This window comes from Brassica oleracea, chromosome C8 (assembly GCF_000695525.1).
Source record: "Brassica oleracea var. oleracea cultivar TO1000 chromosome C8, BOL, whole genome shotgun sequence".
Taxonomy (NCBI): Eukaryota; Viridiplantae; Streptophyta; class Magnoliopsida; order Brassicales; family Brassicaceae; genus Brassica; species Brassica oleracea.
In genome coordinates, this window is record NC_027755.1 from 24,636,557 (window position 1) to 24,652,954 (window position 16,398).

A 16,398-nucleotide genomic window follows, 5' to 3' on the forward strand; every position below is an offset into this window, starting at 1 on the left:
GGGAAGAGGGTAAAGATAGCATAAGAAAATAGCGTTCTAGTCGAGAATGCTATCTTTGACATATATCATAATTTAAGATAGCGTTCCGAATATGTATTGCTATGTTTGTTTTTTCGGTTTTCAAAGGCGTATATTAAATAGCACATACAACATTAAAACGCTATGTAAATGTCGAGCGGAACAAAATAATTCATTTACAGCTAAAAGACTTAGTGAAAAAGAAGCGCCAAAAAATGGGGGAAAATATATTTTTGACAAACTAGATCTGAAAACTTAAGATTTTTAAGTTTCTCTTATTTTCTCCTTATCTGTTATTTCTTTCTTACTCTCAAGATGTAGGGTTCCCAGACCGATCTCCTAACACATAGAAATAGGAGAGAAGACTTCATCCCCCACGCGAATCAGTTTCTTCCTTCAGCGAGCTCCACGAGGTCACATCGGCCCAAGAGAAAGGCACCGGAGAAACCCTTAATCTCAGATTATGGATACGACGATCCCACGGTTAATATGGTTTAGCGAGGAAGAAAGCAAGAAGAAACAAAACATCGATCAGCTCCTGTCTCAGGAGAGCCTTCGTGACTGTCCATCTATCCCTAAAAAACTGATTTCTCAAATATTAGAGATTCAATAGGTTTCACTGACGACTACTTAAAACGATTATGCCACTAACTTATCTCCTCCAAAATCCTTCAACAATGTTAAAGGTAAACTATGCACGAAAAAGTTGTATAAATAGACAAAAATAAAACTCTAAGACCATCATATATATATATATATATATATCACAATACTAAAAGGCCAAAATGCTGAGATTCTAGCACGTCCGCGTCACTTCAAATATTCCTCCAATCACAACATTTTATTTGGACACGTCAGACATGCTTCAATTACTTTTGGGCTTCACGTTTTCCTTTCATTTGGAATGGGTTGGGCTTTATTTGCATCATCTGTAGGCTTTATTTTTTATCCATGTTTGCGTGAACCCGATGAAGACGGAAGTCACGAGGATCTTTCCCTTTACCTTTTCGTCTTCTACGCTTGAAACCCTAGAGTTCTAATCGATCCACTTCTTCTCAATCAAAACTCCACTTAAATTTGATCAATCAACTTCTTAATGATTTCATTTCAGTTTCTTCTATTCCTCATCCTTTATATACTGATTTACTTTCGTTTGTACAAATCAAAACCCTTGAACTGCTCTAACCAAGAACTCATGTCTGAGTCTGGACAGTTAAAAGAGAGCCACAATGAGAAAGACAAGGAACTTCTCGGTTTACTTTTCGGCTTGAGGGATATCCATGAGACTCATCAGAGAGAATCATCCACTCAACTAAGAGAGTTAGAAGCGCAACTGAAGTCATCTGAACAAAGGGTTTCTGATCTGAGTGAAAGTCTGAAGATTGCAGAGGAAGAAAACAAATCCATGTCCACTAAAATCTCAGATACTTCAGGGGAGCTCGAAAGAGTACAGATCACGTTACAGGAACTCACAGTTGAGTCAAGCAAACTTAAAGAACAGCTTGCTGAGAAAGAAGCAGAACTTTTACATCTGACAGAGAAGGAAAGCAAATCACAGGTGCAAATAAAAGAACTAGAAGCAACAATAGGGACCGTTGAGAAGTTGTTACAGTCAGTAGATCTTGAGACAGAAATTGCTGGAAAGACCACTGAAGTTGAGCAACTAAAGCGCAAAACAGAGAAATGGTTGCTAGAATCTCGGAACTTGAGAAGACAATGGACGACAAAGGAACTGAACTCTCTGCTTTAACCCAAAAACTTGAGGATAAGGAGAAGCAATCATCCTCCACAACTGAGAGTCTGACAGCTGAGATCGATGGCCTAAGAGCAGGACTAGAGTCGCTGTCTGCTCAAAAAGAAGAGTTAGAGAAGCTAATGGAGAGCAAAGGCGATGAAGCTTCAATGCAGATTAAGCTAATGGATAAGATAAACAAAGCCTCTGCTGATACAGTGGTGTTAACAGAACAGATCAACAGTCTGCAGCATGAACTTGATTCTCTGCAGGTGAAGAAGAGTGAAACCGAATCAGAGTTTGATAGAGAGAAGCAAGAGAAATCAGATTTGTCTAATCAGATCATCGATGTCAAAAAAGCATTGATAGAGCAAGAAGCTGCTTACTATACGCTGGGAGAGGAACACAAACAGATCAACCAACTGTTAAAAGAACGTGACGAAGAACTTAATAAGCTAACAGAGGATCACAAAGAAGCCCAAATGTTATTGGAGGAGACAAGTAATGAAGTATCATCCAGAGATTCTGCAATCGCAGGTCATGAAGAGACAATGGAGAGTTTACGTAACGAGCTAGAAACGAAAGGAGAAGAGATAGAAACTCTCATGGAGAAGATCAGTAACATCGAGGTTAAGCTACGTTTATCCAACCAGAAACTGAGGGTAACCGAACAGGTGCTAACAGAGAAAGAGGAAGCTTTCAGGAGAGAAGAAGCTAAACACTTAGAGGAACAAGCATTGCTTGAAAAAAGCCTCACAGTGACTCATGAGACTTATCGAGGTATGATGAAAGAGATAGCAGAGAAAGTGAACACAACACTAGATGTCTTTCAATCAATGTCTGAAAAACTCACGGAGAAGCAGGGGAAGTATGAGAAAACGGTAATGGAGGCATCTAAACTACTATGGGCTGCGAGGAATTGGGTGATTGAGAGGAATCACGAGAAGGAGAAGATGAAGAAAGAGATGGAGAGGAAAGAAGAGGAAATAAAGAAGCTTGGAGAGAAAGTAAGAGAAGATGAAAAAGAGAAGGAGAGGAAAGAGGAGGAAATAAAGAAGCTCGGAGAGAAAGTAAGAGAAAATGAAAAGGAGAAGGAGAGGAAATAAAGAAGCTTGGAGAAAAATTAATAGAAGATGAAAAGGAGAAGGAGAGGATGAGACTTTGGTTGGACTTGGAGAAGAGAAAAGAGAAGCAATAAAGCAATTATGTGTGTGGATCGATCACCACTAAGGTCGATGTGAATATCTTGAAGAGGTTTTGTCTAAGACTGCTGTGGGTCGAGGGCAAAGACAGTCGCAGCGAGCCTAAGAGCTAGCGCCATCATCGGAGACAGTATGATACGTTGTTTTTCTTTCTCACCTCACATGAATGCAAACAATGTATTATGTGGTTCTTAGGTTTTGTGTTTTGGTCATTCAGGAAGAAGCTGGACTTCCGGAAAACTCCTGGCTGAGAGGATATATTTGGTCGATTACTTTTGTGTATGTTATGTTAGTGTGATTGTATTGCATTATTCATCTCCCCTGTATTCGTTTTTGATGTTTTTTTCAAGTCAAATTGGGTTTTATTGTGTGTAAAGTTTGGTGGTGGGATTTAATGGGAATAAAGGGCATCCTGCAAATGAATTTTTGGATTGTGCGAACCATTTCTTGGTCTCCAAGTTATGGTCCCCATCCGAACCATTTCTTGGTCTCCAAGTTATGGTCCCCATCCGAACCATTTCTTGGTCTCCAAGTTATGGTCCCCATCCGAACCATTTCTTGGTCTCCAAGTTATGGTCCCCATCCGAACCATTTCTTGGTCTCCAAGTTATGGTCCCTTTAAATGATATGTACTTTTGGTGGAACAATGATTTCAAAGTTATTTACTTGGTAAATGCTATATCATATGAAAAGGAATACAGTTGAGCATAAACAATTTTTGGTACTTAAAGGAAGATCTAGATCTGTAATTTGTAAATTCTCATTTGTTAAGATCATTGCTTACATATATTTTTGGTGTGATTAATAGTTGACAGTTATAAAGTAAAGAAAAAGTGAAGAAACCGAAGTGATAAATAAAGGTTCCTATTGGTGATATTTTAAATACTTTATTTTGTGAGTTTTAGTAATGTGTTCTTTAATTTTGTATTTTTGAGAGTTATATTAATAATTTTGTATTAAATTATTTTTATGAAAATATAGATATTAATTGTTTTGTTGGGGTTTTAAAATATACTATTGATTAAAATTATATATAGAATATTAGATATTATTTTAGTATATTTCGCTTGAATAATAAAAATGAAAGATGAAGAAATTTTGTAAAATTTAATAAATGTGATGACATGATGTTTCTCTCTTTCTTTGATTACTGAAGTAGTGCAAGGAGAAAAAAACGTGATATAACTTTAATATTATAGGTGTTACAAAAAAAAACTTCAATATTATAGATTATTTTTTTATTTTTATTTTTTTTGTAAAAAATATTATAGATTATTATTTCTTAGTTTGTGTACAATAGTTTGTTTATTGCAGAGTTGTGACCAATTTAAAGAAACCTTCAAATTCTTTCAACTTCAAAGATATATTATGGACAAACTAGCAAGCTTATATTGTCAACAAAGGAAAAGCAAGTGAGTTTTGTTCTCTATTTTTGTTTTTTTTTTGCATTTTTGATCATAGTCACGTTTCATGTTTCCAACAGTTCCAGTAGAGAATAGACAATTCCTTCTTCTCTGTATTTCAACCCTTTTTTTGAAAATTATAAATTAAACGATTGAATCTCACTATGAATTCAGTGATGCATATGCAACTCTCCAGGTATCTAACATAGAGATGAATTTGCGTCCTTCTCAAACCGTTGAATATGAATTCTCACCAAACTATGTCAAACATTTTCCGATGTCAAATTTAATAATCACTAGAGTTTGAATCGCACGTCCATCCGGATACTTTTCATTTTATAAATATACATTTTTGATATTATCGTAATCATTTTAAATGCATAATTTATATTTTAGTATTATATATTGTGTCTCTATAATTTTATTTTTTAGATTTTTTATTCAACATTATTAAAATATAATGATTTATATTGGATATCTTACTTTGCTATTATTTTTTATTACATATTAATAAATTTTGAGTTCAATACTAAATTCATAATCTAAGCTAATCAAATAGGAAACCTCCTTCAAAATGTATTATTTAATTTCTACAGTTTGCATACAATACATTTTTAATTTATTTAGTTATACCATATAAATGATATTTATTTAGGATAATTTATACTTCCATTTTGTGTTTAAAAAAAATATACTCTAGCACTTATCATTTTAGTATACTGCAGAATATTATAAGTAAATATATATTTTTTTGTTTAAGTAATATATCCCTATTATTTTAGTAAATTTATGCATAATATCATTTATCATATTATTTTAGTAAATTTTATCGATATAGAATATTTGTGTATGTTATGGTATTAAGGTTTATGAATTTTTGTTATTAAATTAAAATTTCAAAATATTATACTATTTATTTTTTACAGCATAATTGAATTTTCGTTTTGTATTTCAAAAAAAATAATTCTTTAGCATCTATGCTTTTATATTTTGTAAACTTTAAGTATAAGTATTGAACCGTTTTACCTTTGTGGGTTGCGTTTTTGGTTTATATTTGCAAGAGTTGAGGTTCTACAAAGAATACATATAACTGATCGACTATACTTCGGAAACCAAAAAAGTTTGACAAATCAAACAAATAAAAGCTAAAACATCATCACTTATACGTTTGGGATTAAAATAATATAAAATAACTCCAAATTATCGAAGATTATCCCCTAAAATAAATAAGTTTAAAAGCATTTTCCGCGCCTAAAAAATTTCAACCCACATATAAAAATATACAAAAAATAAAAGATGGGCAATACAAAATAATTCTCATTCTCATGTGTGCAGGACATGCAGCCGAAGATCATAACAACCAAAGCGACAACCTCGGACAACAACCAATAATCGTTAGGATCATTAGGATGTGGCCTATCACAAACCACAAAAACAAAAACGCTTTCCTACGAACAACTTTCATTTGTCTTGACATCCAGGTTTGTCTAAGAAATACCATATTTTTTTACTCCAACTACTTTTGAAATGATTGCTTTTAACCACTAAACAGGAACAAAAAATGGAAGGGAGGGTGTCTTTTTTTCCGTCTGACAAAATATACCAACGGTTCAAGGAAGAGGAAATTTATCACATTAGATATTTTAATCTTCTTCCCAATAACCAACGGTACAAGCTTACTGTTCATCCATGCATAATCAATATCAATGAGACAACAATTATTACACAAATTCGAGAAAACATTCCACCAATTCCTTCATGCATATTCCGTCCCCAGCACTACACCCAGTTGATCAGCTTAGCAAGTGCCACCAATTTCTTCTCAGGTAAAAAAAAACCTATCTTACATACCAATAAATTCTCTATTTTTGTAACATAAAAAAATTGTTCCCACGGATGTTGTTGGCCGAATATGCCTCATCTAAGAAAGTGATATATATAACCACAACAAAAATACAAAGATCATCATTGGATTGCGTTTAGACAGGTACTAACATTTAATTAAATAAGATTTGTTTTTACCAAAAAATATATAATACAATAATTTTTTATAGATCCAAAGTGGTACGTCTAACTATCTGGAAAAACGAGGCAGCTAATTTCAGGGGATTAAACCGCATATTTACCCGGAAAAACCAAATCGTAATCATCACAAGTATCATTCCACGGTTACATGAAGTAACAAACAAAACATAAAGTTTATGTCAAACTAAATGCTTATAAATATTTCACTTTTACAGGGAAACTATCACTCACAACTACACTAGGATCGCGCTTTTACTTTGACAGCGACATTGATATCATACAACGCTTCCAAAAGAGAAATAAACTGCGATCCTAAGCCTGATGGCATAACAAGACAGCAAATGACTCAGTCAAATGTTTTTAAATTTACATTAGTGCTTCCTACGTCAATTAAAATAATCATTGTATCAATAATTACCAATACCCATCGATAATATTTTTTCTATTTTTTTTTACATTCAATTATTATTTTAATCCTACTACTATTTTACATTTAACATAATTTAGAAAACAAATGTATTAATCTAATATGATATTTTACTTTAACATTTTCATAGAAAATAACCCGGGCGTAGCCCGGGAACAGCCCTAGTTAAGTAATAAAAGGGGAATATAAGCCTCGGATAGGATGTCCACGTAGGATAGAAAAATCAACCAATCAGAGAGTCCGAAGTTACCACGTCATCTCATCTCGTAAAAATATGAAAAAACAATGCGAAGGAAAGGATCGAATCCGGGTTACTATGACATAAATATATGAAGACCACTAAGCCATTGAAACTTTCTTGGACACATATACAAGAATCACTAAATATGTAATCACACTCTTATGTACATTTACAATAATATGGATTCAACTTTCAAGACTCCAACACTTTGTTTTGTAAAAAAAAATAAGTAAGTGACTAAGCTAATATATTGTTTGAAAGTGTGAGAACATTGACAAATATGAAAAAACATAGATTTTTGTTTTCGTGACAAATTTTCGTGACAAAGTTAAGAATTTTGTAAAAGTAAGTTTAACATATAAATTTTTGTGACAAATATGAAAAATCATAGATTTTTGTACAATTTTGATAAAACAACTCAAAACATAGTTCTCTAATGTCTTAATAATATATTATTTAAGGATGCAATAATTAAATATATCAATTCAATAAATTTTGTAATTTATAGACAAAACAATAACACAACAAATTTTGAAACATTTGTTTAACCTATCGATTTCTTTTCATGGGAATCCAACTAAACAAGATAGGGGAATATAAGCCTCAGATAGGGGAATATAAGCCTCAGATAGGCTGTCCACATATGATAGGAAAATCAACCAATCAGAGAGTCCGAAGTTGCCACATCATCTCATTTATTTTTTCGTAAAAATATGAAAAAACAATGCGAAGGAAATGATCGAACCCGGGTTACTATGACATAAACATAGGGACTTACCACTAAGCCATTGAAACTTTCTTGGACACATATACAAGAATCACTAAGTATGTAATCACAAACTCTTATGTACAGTTACAATAATATGAATTCAACTTTCAAGACTCCGATACTTTGTTTTGTAAGAAGAAATAAGTAAGTGACTAAGCTAATATATTCTTTGAAAGTGTGAGAACATTGACAAATATGAAAAACATAGATTTTTGTTTTCGTGACAAAGTTAAGAATTTTGTAAAAGTAAGTTTAACATATAACTTTTCGTGACAAATATGAAAAAGCATAGATTTTTGTACAATTTTGACAAAACAACTCAAAACATAGTTATCTAATGTCTTAATAAAATATTATTTAAGGATGCAATAATAAAATATATCAATTCAATAAATTTTGTAATTTATAGACAAAACAATAACACAACAAATTTTGAAATATTTGTTTAACCTATCGATTTCTTTTCAAGAGAATCCAACTAAACAAGATAAAAAAAACAATTAGATTTCCAAATATTTAATTACCATTTTATTCAATTTTAATTAATTACAAATTGTAATAATGTATTTTTTTGAAGTTACGAAAAAATAATGTTCTTTCTTTATTACACTAGCATTATATATAGATTCTATATACACAAATAAATATAATATAACAACATAAGCTTGCTTTCCTTCGATTTTTGTTTTCGTGACAAAGTTAAAATTTTTGTAAAAGTAAGTTTAACATATAAATTTCCGTGACAAATATGAAAAAGCATAGATTTTTGTACAATTTTGACAAAACAACTCAAAACATAGTTCTGTAATGTCTTAATAAAATATTATTTAAGAATGCAATAATTAAATATATCAATTCAATAAATTTTGTAATTTATAGACAAAAAAATAACACAACAAATTTTGAAACATTTGTTTAACCTATCGATTTCTTTTCATGAGAATCCAGCTAAACAAGATAAAAAAAACAATTAGATTTACAAATATTTAGTTACCATTTTATTCAATTTTGATTAATTACAAATTGTAATAATGTATCTTTTTGAAGTTACAAAAAAAATAATGTTTTTTCTTTATTACACTAGCATTATATATAGATTTTATATACATAAATAAATATAATATAACAACATAAGCTTGCTTTCCCTGATTCATATGAAAACTTCTTAAGTTATCCACCAAAGCAAATTAATTTAATCAATCAAATTTTTAGAATACAGCAAATTAATATATAATTTTATTTTAAATTAAATTATTTAAAAAGTATATTTTCATTAAAAACAAAATAATAAATTAGTAAAACTGATTTGATGGTAATTTTAATGACATATATATATCAATTCTATGAAAGAAATAGAAGCTTAATATGAAAAAAATCTTAAATACAAAAAACTCTAAAAATTAACAAAAAAAAACTAATAAAAATTAAACTATGATATCACTTGAAAGCTTCTTAGACAATATTAATAAAATATTTAAGCGATAATTAGACAAATTTGATTTTCTTTTGCTAGCCAAAAGTTTATTATTAATTATCATTAGTTATTTCAAGATGTTTAAGAAAGGATGAACTATGAATAATACTTTGTAAAGCTGACTTAGATAACACATCTGCACATCCATTTCCAGTCTTTTTTGATGCCTAAATTCAATTTCTTCAGAGCAGTTATTCCACAAAGAGATCGTATGAGATATTGTTTTGATATTCAGATTTGTTTCTTGACTGTTAAGAACTTTGATAACCGTAAAAATGTCTCATTCGAATATGATATGTTTATAACCGAGTCCCCAACATGAGACAAGTTTGTTTAGAAAGTAAATAATTTCATTTTTCTCATATTATATAATAAATATATATTATTTACTGATAATAAAAATATAGTTATTCATCTATCACAAATATCTATGCAAATATGTGAATCAAGTACAACAATCAAACAACATAATGATTTCCACGAAGAAAATTTAAAAAATATATTTATGTTATATAGTCTTATTTTATATTTTTTAAATAATGTAATACAATATTATACATTATTTTTTTTGAATTGAAAAATACATATAATATCTTAAGCGGTTAAAAAATCTAGTATTCGTAATCACCTTACCAACGCTTTCAAAAACCTCTCGTCAATTGAATTTTGAGTGCAGGTTTTATGAAAGGATTAGTACAAAATCGATATGTATATGATGCATATTAACTTCGATGTATATAATGTATGTTAGTGAAACCAAATCACATGATTTGGGTAAACAAAATAGAAAATTGTTGTCAACCTGAAACCATAACTAAGTAAAAGATATATGAACATTCTCTACCTTAAGAGTCTGAACAAACAATTATTCATTCTTAAAAAATGTAAAGCCCCCCAAGATGTTTTCCTTTTTTCAACCACAATTTATTTACATTGCAAGACTGTCAAAGCCTCAAAGGTGAAAACTTTTCAAGGGGATCGGGGTAGACTCCAAATGTTTATTTTTTTTTCTACACCCTTCAATCAGTCAAAGAGTTAGTAAATGGTAAAATTTTCAGACTCAAACTTATTTTTCTCATCTCGTAGACAGAGATCCACCGGCCAAGACAGGAGGAACTCCAACATTCTCTGCAGTCTCCAGAGCTATGTCTGTGTGGACAGGGTGAATTACGGGTTGAAGTCTCAAGAAATAGCTCTCGCTTTGTGGTTGGCTTCTTATGTACCGAGCTTGTGTGTTCCCTTGTGAGGAGGGCTGTTGTGCTTCTGAGCTCTGGAGGTTGGATAATGCGCTGAGATCAAGATCTGGAAAGACCGAGCTCCGGCACCGAGGACATTTGACGTTCAAACGCAGCCACTGGTCTATGCACTCCACATGGAAATTATGGGCGCAAGGTAATCCTCTAACCTGTACAAATTTAGACAATTTCCGCTCATCTACGGAAAGCACGCAAGCACAGTATTGTACCGAACGCCTAGTGTTTATTAATATATCTACCAGAAAGCAATGGAGACAATTTAGAACAGAGACGTAAAGTACCTCATGCCCAATTTGGAACTCCTCTAAGCAGATTAAGCATTCGCCGCAATCATCTGGGACAGCTTTTAGCCTGAACTTTGGAAGTTCTTGAATGAGTGCCTCAACAGCTTCTGTCTGTTTTTCCAAAGCATCAACCATCAGATGTTAGGAATCATGCGAAGGTGATATGGTAAAAAAAGTAAATTTGGACACACTCAAATGATGCTTGAAAATAGAACTGTTGAGTATGTGAGATTGAAACCACGGATAGAGAACTCTTGGAGTCTCATATACATGTTAAAGGACCAAGTTACTAAATGCTTAACGTATTGAGAACAAAAGGAGGGGACTTGCCTGAGCTGGAGTCAAGTAAAGTCCAGGATGGTAAGTAGCAGCATCTTGACTCATGCTTCTCATCTCTTGGCCTGCCGCTTCAAAAGCCCAGTCCGGTACCCTGATCATGTCAACCACAATCTAGACACAAGAAAACAGACATTGATAAATACTCAGATGAGGGTCAGAAAGAAACACTAAAATGAAACTTACACCAAACTCTGAACTCGGAATTCCCTGCTGCGCACGTAGTGAGTGCACCTTTCTTCGCGCCAGCCACTGTCATCAAGCAAACTCATATTAGCGAGGTGTCCTCCTCTTCAGACCAGCAAGCAAAAAAGTTTGATGAGAGCCTTACCTTTCCGACACAGATGCAAGCAATGCAGAGGAGGCCACAGTAGCTGAACATCAGCCATATGAGGAAACCCCATTTTTGGCCATCTTCAGGTAACTATGGCAAGCGAAATACATAAAGCTCAGAAACAGGATTTGCAACAGGAATAATCCTTATGACATGATCATAAGAAGTGCTTACACAGCTTTTTGCCCTTGTAAACCATATAGTACCGATAACAGTCCAAGCCCACAGAAATGGATACAGCAGCAGAGATAGGACGGATAGCACCACCACTCTCCCACAAAACCCAATGTTTCGTTGTTGACTTCCAAAATCCCTAATATACAAGAATTCAATGTTAAATAAATTAACCAGACATTCTCATATAAACAACAAGAAGGAGAACGTTGCAACTAGCTAACTCTGAAATCAAACTTGCATTTCAAAAGATAGTGTGAAGAGTCTACAAGACTAATCTTTTTCAATGAGTTACAAAGCAAACAGCCTCTTCTTTCAATAACAAGTCTAGGAAGGAAACCATGAAGATTCTACAAATGGCAAAGCCTTCAAAAAATTCATGGTAACTCTAGGAGTAGGAGCTTTAGATGAAACTTACAAGCCAAGGCCAGCAGCAAGACCATTGTCAACAAACATAAAGACGCGGAAGATAAAGACGGTGGTGTAATCGACCTGAAGAAGTTAAGAGACAAGCAAATCAATGAACAAGTAAAAAAAAAAGATTTATGAGGAAAGGAACACAAAAGAACTGAAGCTAAACAGGTAAGAGCAACAAAAAAAAGAAGAAGCTGAGGTGAAAAGGCACCAACCACAATCCAAATATGCAAAGGGTAATCGCAGGCACTATACTTCTTCCAATTGAAAGCAACAATGATTCTACAAAGACAGATTAAGGAAACGGAAATAGAGAGGTCATCCAAATCAACCTTAAACCCCTAGAAAAAAAAAAAAAAAGAAGAAAATTATTATAGTTCCTCAATTCCATGAGATGAACCATAAAAATGGGATCTTTAGGAGTAAACTACTCTCCAGCTCGATGCAAGCAAGAACAAATACGACAAAAAAAAAACAAAAATTTGCAGAACCCAACACGCAGAGAGATATATATATATATATATATAAAAGGATACACACTGGTGGCAAGCATCGACAAGAAGAACCCATCGTACCTGCAACGTTACCCACACAAATCAGACACCCACGCAATCTCGAAAGTCGTGTCCTTTAGATGAACCCAAATGAAAGAAGAAAGATTGAAGAAAGCTCACCACTTGAAATCGACACCTCTCATCGCCATTAGAGAGGTGGAGGAGAGCTAAGATCTGAGAGAAGGAGAAACCCTATGAGAGAGTTTCGAGATCGGAAAATGGTTGAATCGAATCCCAAGCCGTGGGACTCAGAATTCTCAGCTGATGCGGATTTAGGAGAGAAAGGAGAAAGAGATGGGTTTTGAAGCCAAAGTAATCTCTCGACTAATAAAATTTACAGAAAAAGGAAACCTCTCCCTCGGTTAGAAGGGTCCGAGCTCTGGTCGCCAACAACATTTTAATTTTTTTTTTTTTTTTTTGTAACGGGACTTTATTATTAAAATGCATAAAAAAAACACAAGGTATGAGCTTTCACCAACAAGTTTAAAAAATAGAACAACAAATAGAGGATGAGAGGACACCCTAAAGAAAGATCCACATAAGAATCTTAATCGAAAATATATGACGACAATTGCTAGTGAATATGGTTGTCTCGGCCACGACGGCCTCGTTTCCTTTTTCTTCTAACATTAGTCCATCCCATATCTTGAATTTTTTGAGTTGGTTTAATCTGTCTTCCTCCTCTAGTTGTATTATAACCAGAAATCGTTACTACCTCATCAAAACCATCAATTTTCCCATGTGTTGGGAGGATCTCTTGCTCCATGTGGAATTGCTGATGGTTGTGGGTGATTGGAGATGATGACTAATTAATTGCTCATTTTCAGATGTTTAAGAGCCCTCCAAAATGATTACTTTTGATGGAATTTCTTCCATAACATGTGACTGAAGATGAGCAGCATTTTCGACTGCTAACATAGGTAAAGTGTTTCCAATTTTTAAACAAGAAGTAGAAATTACCTCATGCGAATGAGTGAACGTAGCAGGAACTAGGACCTCAAGAGGTGCATTGAATGAAGAGTTTGTAGTGATCTTGTGCACTAGATGGGCAGGAGTCAAGGGCGAGTTAGGCTCTAACACGCTCGCTAGTGTTTCTGATGAGTTTTGCAGCAGCTTATCTATCTCCACCAAATGGACCTCTTCATTTGGTACATGAACTTGGAGCGGAATCTTGTGGCTTAGAAGGTATAAGACACCTCTTTTTCCTTATGGCCAAGTGCTCCACATCTTTCACAAGTGCTTGGGATCCATGTATACTCAACATAGATGTTGCCTTGCTTATCATCTAAAGCAATTAGTTTCGGAAAAGGTTTATCCAACTCGACCTCTACTAATACTTTAGCTTCTCCCATATTTGTAGGATCTAATCTAGGCTTATGTGTAAGCATTGTCTCTCCCAGCCCAGATGCAATATGGCTAATTCCTAATCTAGAAAAGCAGGAATCTGGGATATTTTTAAGGTTCACCCACACCGGTAAAATAGAAATTTTCGGGGTTTTTAAGGAGTTAACTGGACTCCAAGGGGCAACAAAGAGGAGACAGTCATCAACATGCCAAACTCCTCATTGAATAACCCACTTGCGTGTGCTTTCATGAGGAATATGGAACAAGAAAGTAGAGTCCCCCAATTTCCTACAAGTTATCCTACATTCCCGACCACATAACCTATTCAATACAGCTTGAATAAGACCACCGGGAGGGCTTGAACACCTATGGAATTGACCCATGATATATTCTTCTTTATTTTCAGGGCCTAAACGAAGAACCTTAGCAGGGATTGTCACCTGAGGAGTGCCATCCAGTCGATAAGTAGGCTCAGCAGCACGGAAGAGATTTCTCGCAGATTGATTCATACGAGCAGCCCAAGGAAATCGAAGACTTCCGTCATCTCTCAGTAGCGGTGGCGGAATTTTTTTCAACTGGAAGGTTAGACGTAATTTTCTATGGAATTATAATTTTCCCCTTCATATGCTTATGGCCAGCAACCGTAGCTTCATTAATTGAAGGCCAAAATGAGGCTATTTGGCTTTTTACGGCCTCCGAGATACCGAGCTTTGGAGTTGCAAGTTTCGGTGGAGTGTAGAAGTGGAGAGGTTTTGACCAAGCTCCTAAGGATCGGACAAAAACTGGTTCTTGCTCCAAATCCTCTTGCAAATCAGTAGCGGAATCAGTGACTCTATCAGTTGGTGGTGATTTCTCAACAACGTCATTGAGTTCATGGAAGGGAGCTCGGCTGAGAGTGACGGTGAACCAGTGGAAGGGAGCTCGGCTGTTTCATTGTCAGATATTGCCGGAGGAGCCAAGATGGTTAAATCGGTTTGAAGCATCTTTTACCAAACCGAACCGCAGACCACGTCCTCAGCATTTTCAGTCGCAGACCCACCAGAATCCGCTTCAACCGTAACAGTCGGAGACACACCAGAACTCCCTTCAACTGTAACAGTTGGAGACACACTGGAACCTGCTTCAACCATAACAGTGGAGATGCTCCGGAAGTCGGAGGATGCGCCGGTATGAGCTCTGACACAGCTCGTGTTGAATCATATTTTCCCAGGCTCGATGACCACCGATTGAGGTAAGGCCATCTAGGATCTGGAGCTTGCTTCAGTTTAAGATCAGAGATTACCGGAGAAAATACTTCTTCAGCGACGGTGGTTGTGGCAGCTACAGCAGGATTTCATGCGTGAGGGTTGCAGAAGCAGAAGGGGTGGTGGTTACTGTAGATTGAGAGTTGTTAAGCGAAACTTCAGAAAGAAAATGAGCAAGGAGATCTGTCTCAGAAGACGCCATAACTGAGAATCAGGGAGAGATCTTCAGTGGACAGAGCCAGCAACGACGGTGGCCGTCGATTGATACAGAGAAAGCTAGGGTTTCGGAGTCGCTTTGGGAGAGATGTGAGGGAGCGCGTATCTATACGCGCCCGTTTTTGGAATTTAGAATTGAGCATTTTAATTTTATTACAAATCTTTTAATTTTTTGATAACCGTGTGAATCCAAGGGAAATGAGCATTTTTCGACTTCAACTATTCTTGTCGTGTTTTTTTTTATATCCAAAGAAAAGATAAATGTTAAATACAATCTAAACTAAAAAATAATTTGAATTATAGACCTAAACTCTGAATCGTGTGCATAAACCTACTTTGACTAACATCACGTTTGTCAACCTTAGACAAAACGACGTTGTTTTGTGATGGAAATTTCTTTTTTAGATTTGTATTTGCTGGGAACCAAACCCACAAACATAATATAGTCTTATACTATGCTACAACACTTCTATTGTCTCTTTACTAGATTTAAAACATCTATATTTTGATTTATATATTCTAAAGAAAAATTATTTTTGTATACAAATTTTATTAAGTACAAATTATAATTGCATCAATAGTTATCTAATTTTGTTTTAATTTTGTTTACAAATTTCATTTTGAACTATTTTAAAATGATATTTCCCAAATAGTTATCTAATTTTAAATATTTAAATTTTAAGAATCTCTATATTTCAAATTTCAATAATTTAGATTTTTTACATTATTTATTTTAAAAGTTAGGTTTTGATTTTTAAGAAAAAAATATAATCACTATTAAATATAGATTTTTAAATTTTAAATATTTTAAATTAGATAATTTAAGAAATATCGTTTTAAAATTAGATTGAATAATTTATGAAATATAATTTTTAGTTTTATTACATGTGTAAAGTGTAAGAAACTTAAAATACCTAAATTATTGATGCAATTATAATTTGTATTAAATAA

At 33.9% G+C, this 16,398-nt stretch overlaps 1 protein-coding gene and 1 pseudogene across 1 annotated transcript; one reads left to right on the forward strand and one right to left on the reverse strand.

The window, feature by feature from the left end:
* Positions 1–1,213: 1,213 nt before the first annotated feature.
* On the forward strand, positions 1,214–3,058 carry LOC106309018 (annotated as a pseudogene).
* A 7,080-nt stretch (positions 3,059–10,138) lies between these two features.
* On the reverse strand, positions 10,139–12,949 carry LOC106311633 (E3 ubiquitin-protein ligase SIS3). Its single transcript, XM_013748869.1, has 10 exons — positions 12,764–12,949; positions 12,626–12,664; positions 12,305–12,371; positions 12,094–12,167; positions 11,676–11,814; positions 11,499–11,591; positions 11,354–11,419; positions 11,162–11,281; positions 10,829–10,942; positions 10,139–10,696 (listed from the first exon to the last, which is right to left on the reverse strand). The coding sequence occupies exons 1-10, from the start codon at positions 12,790–12,792 to the stop codon at positions 10,367–10,369; spliced, it is 1,071 nt and encodes a 356-aa protein (XP_013604323.1). The 5' UTR covers positions 12,793–12,949; the 3' UTR covers positions 10,139–10,366.
* Positions 12,950–16,398: the final 3,449 nt, after the last annotated feature.

What these genes read in the sequence shown, in the direction of transcription:
- LOC106311633 (XM_013748869.1), bottom strand. Translation starts at nt 12,792, where the DNA reads ATGGCGATGAGAGGTGTCGATTTCAAGTG. An exon ending in TCGATGCTTGCCACCAGTGT is followed by an intron (nt 12,372 to 12,625) that starts GTATCCTTTTAT and finishes CTGTCTTTGTAG; the next exon opens with AATCATTGTTGCTTTCAATT. An exon ending in TTCCGAGTTCAGAGTTTGGT is followed by an intron (nt 11,282 to 11,353) that starts GTAAGTTTCATT and finishes TCTTGTGTCTAG; the next exon opens with ATTGTGGTTGACATGATCAG.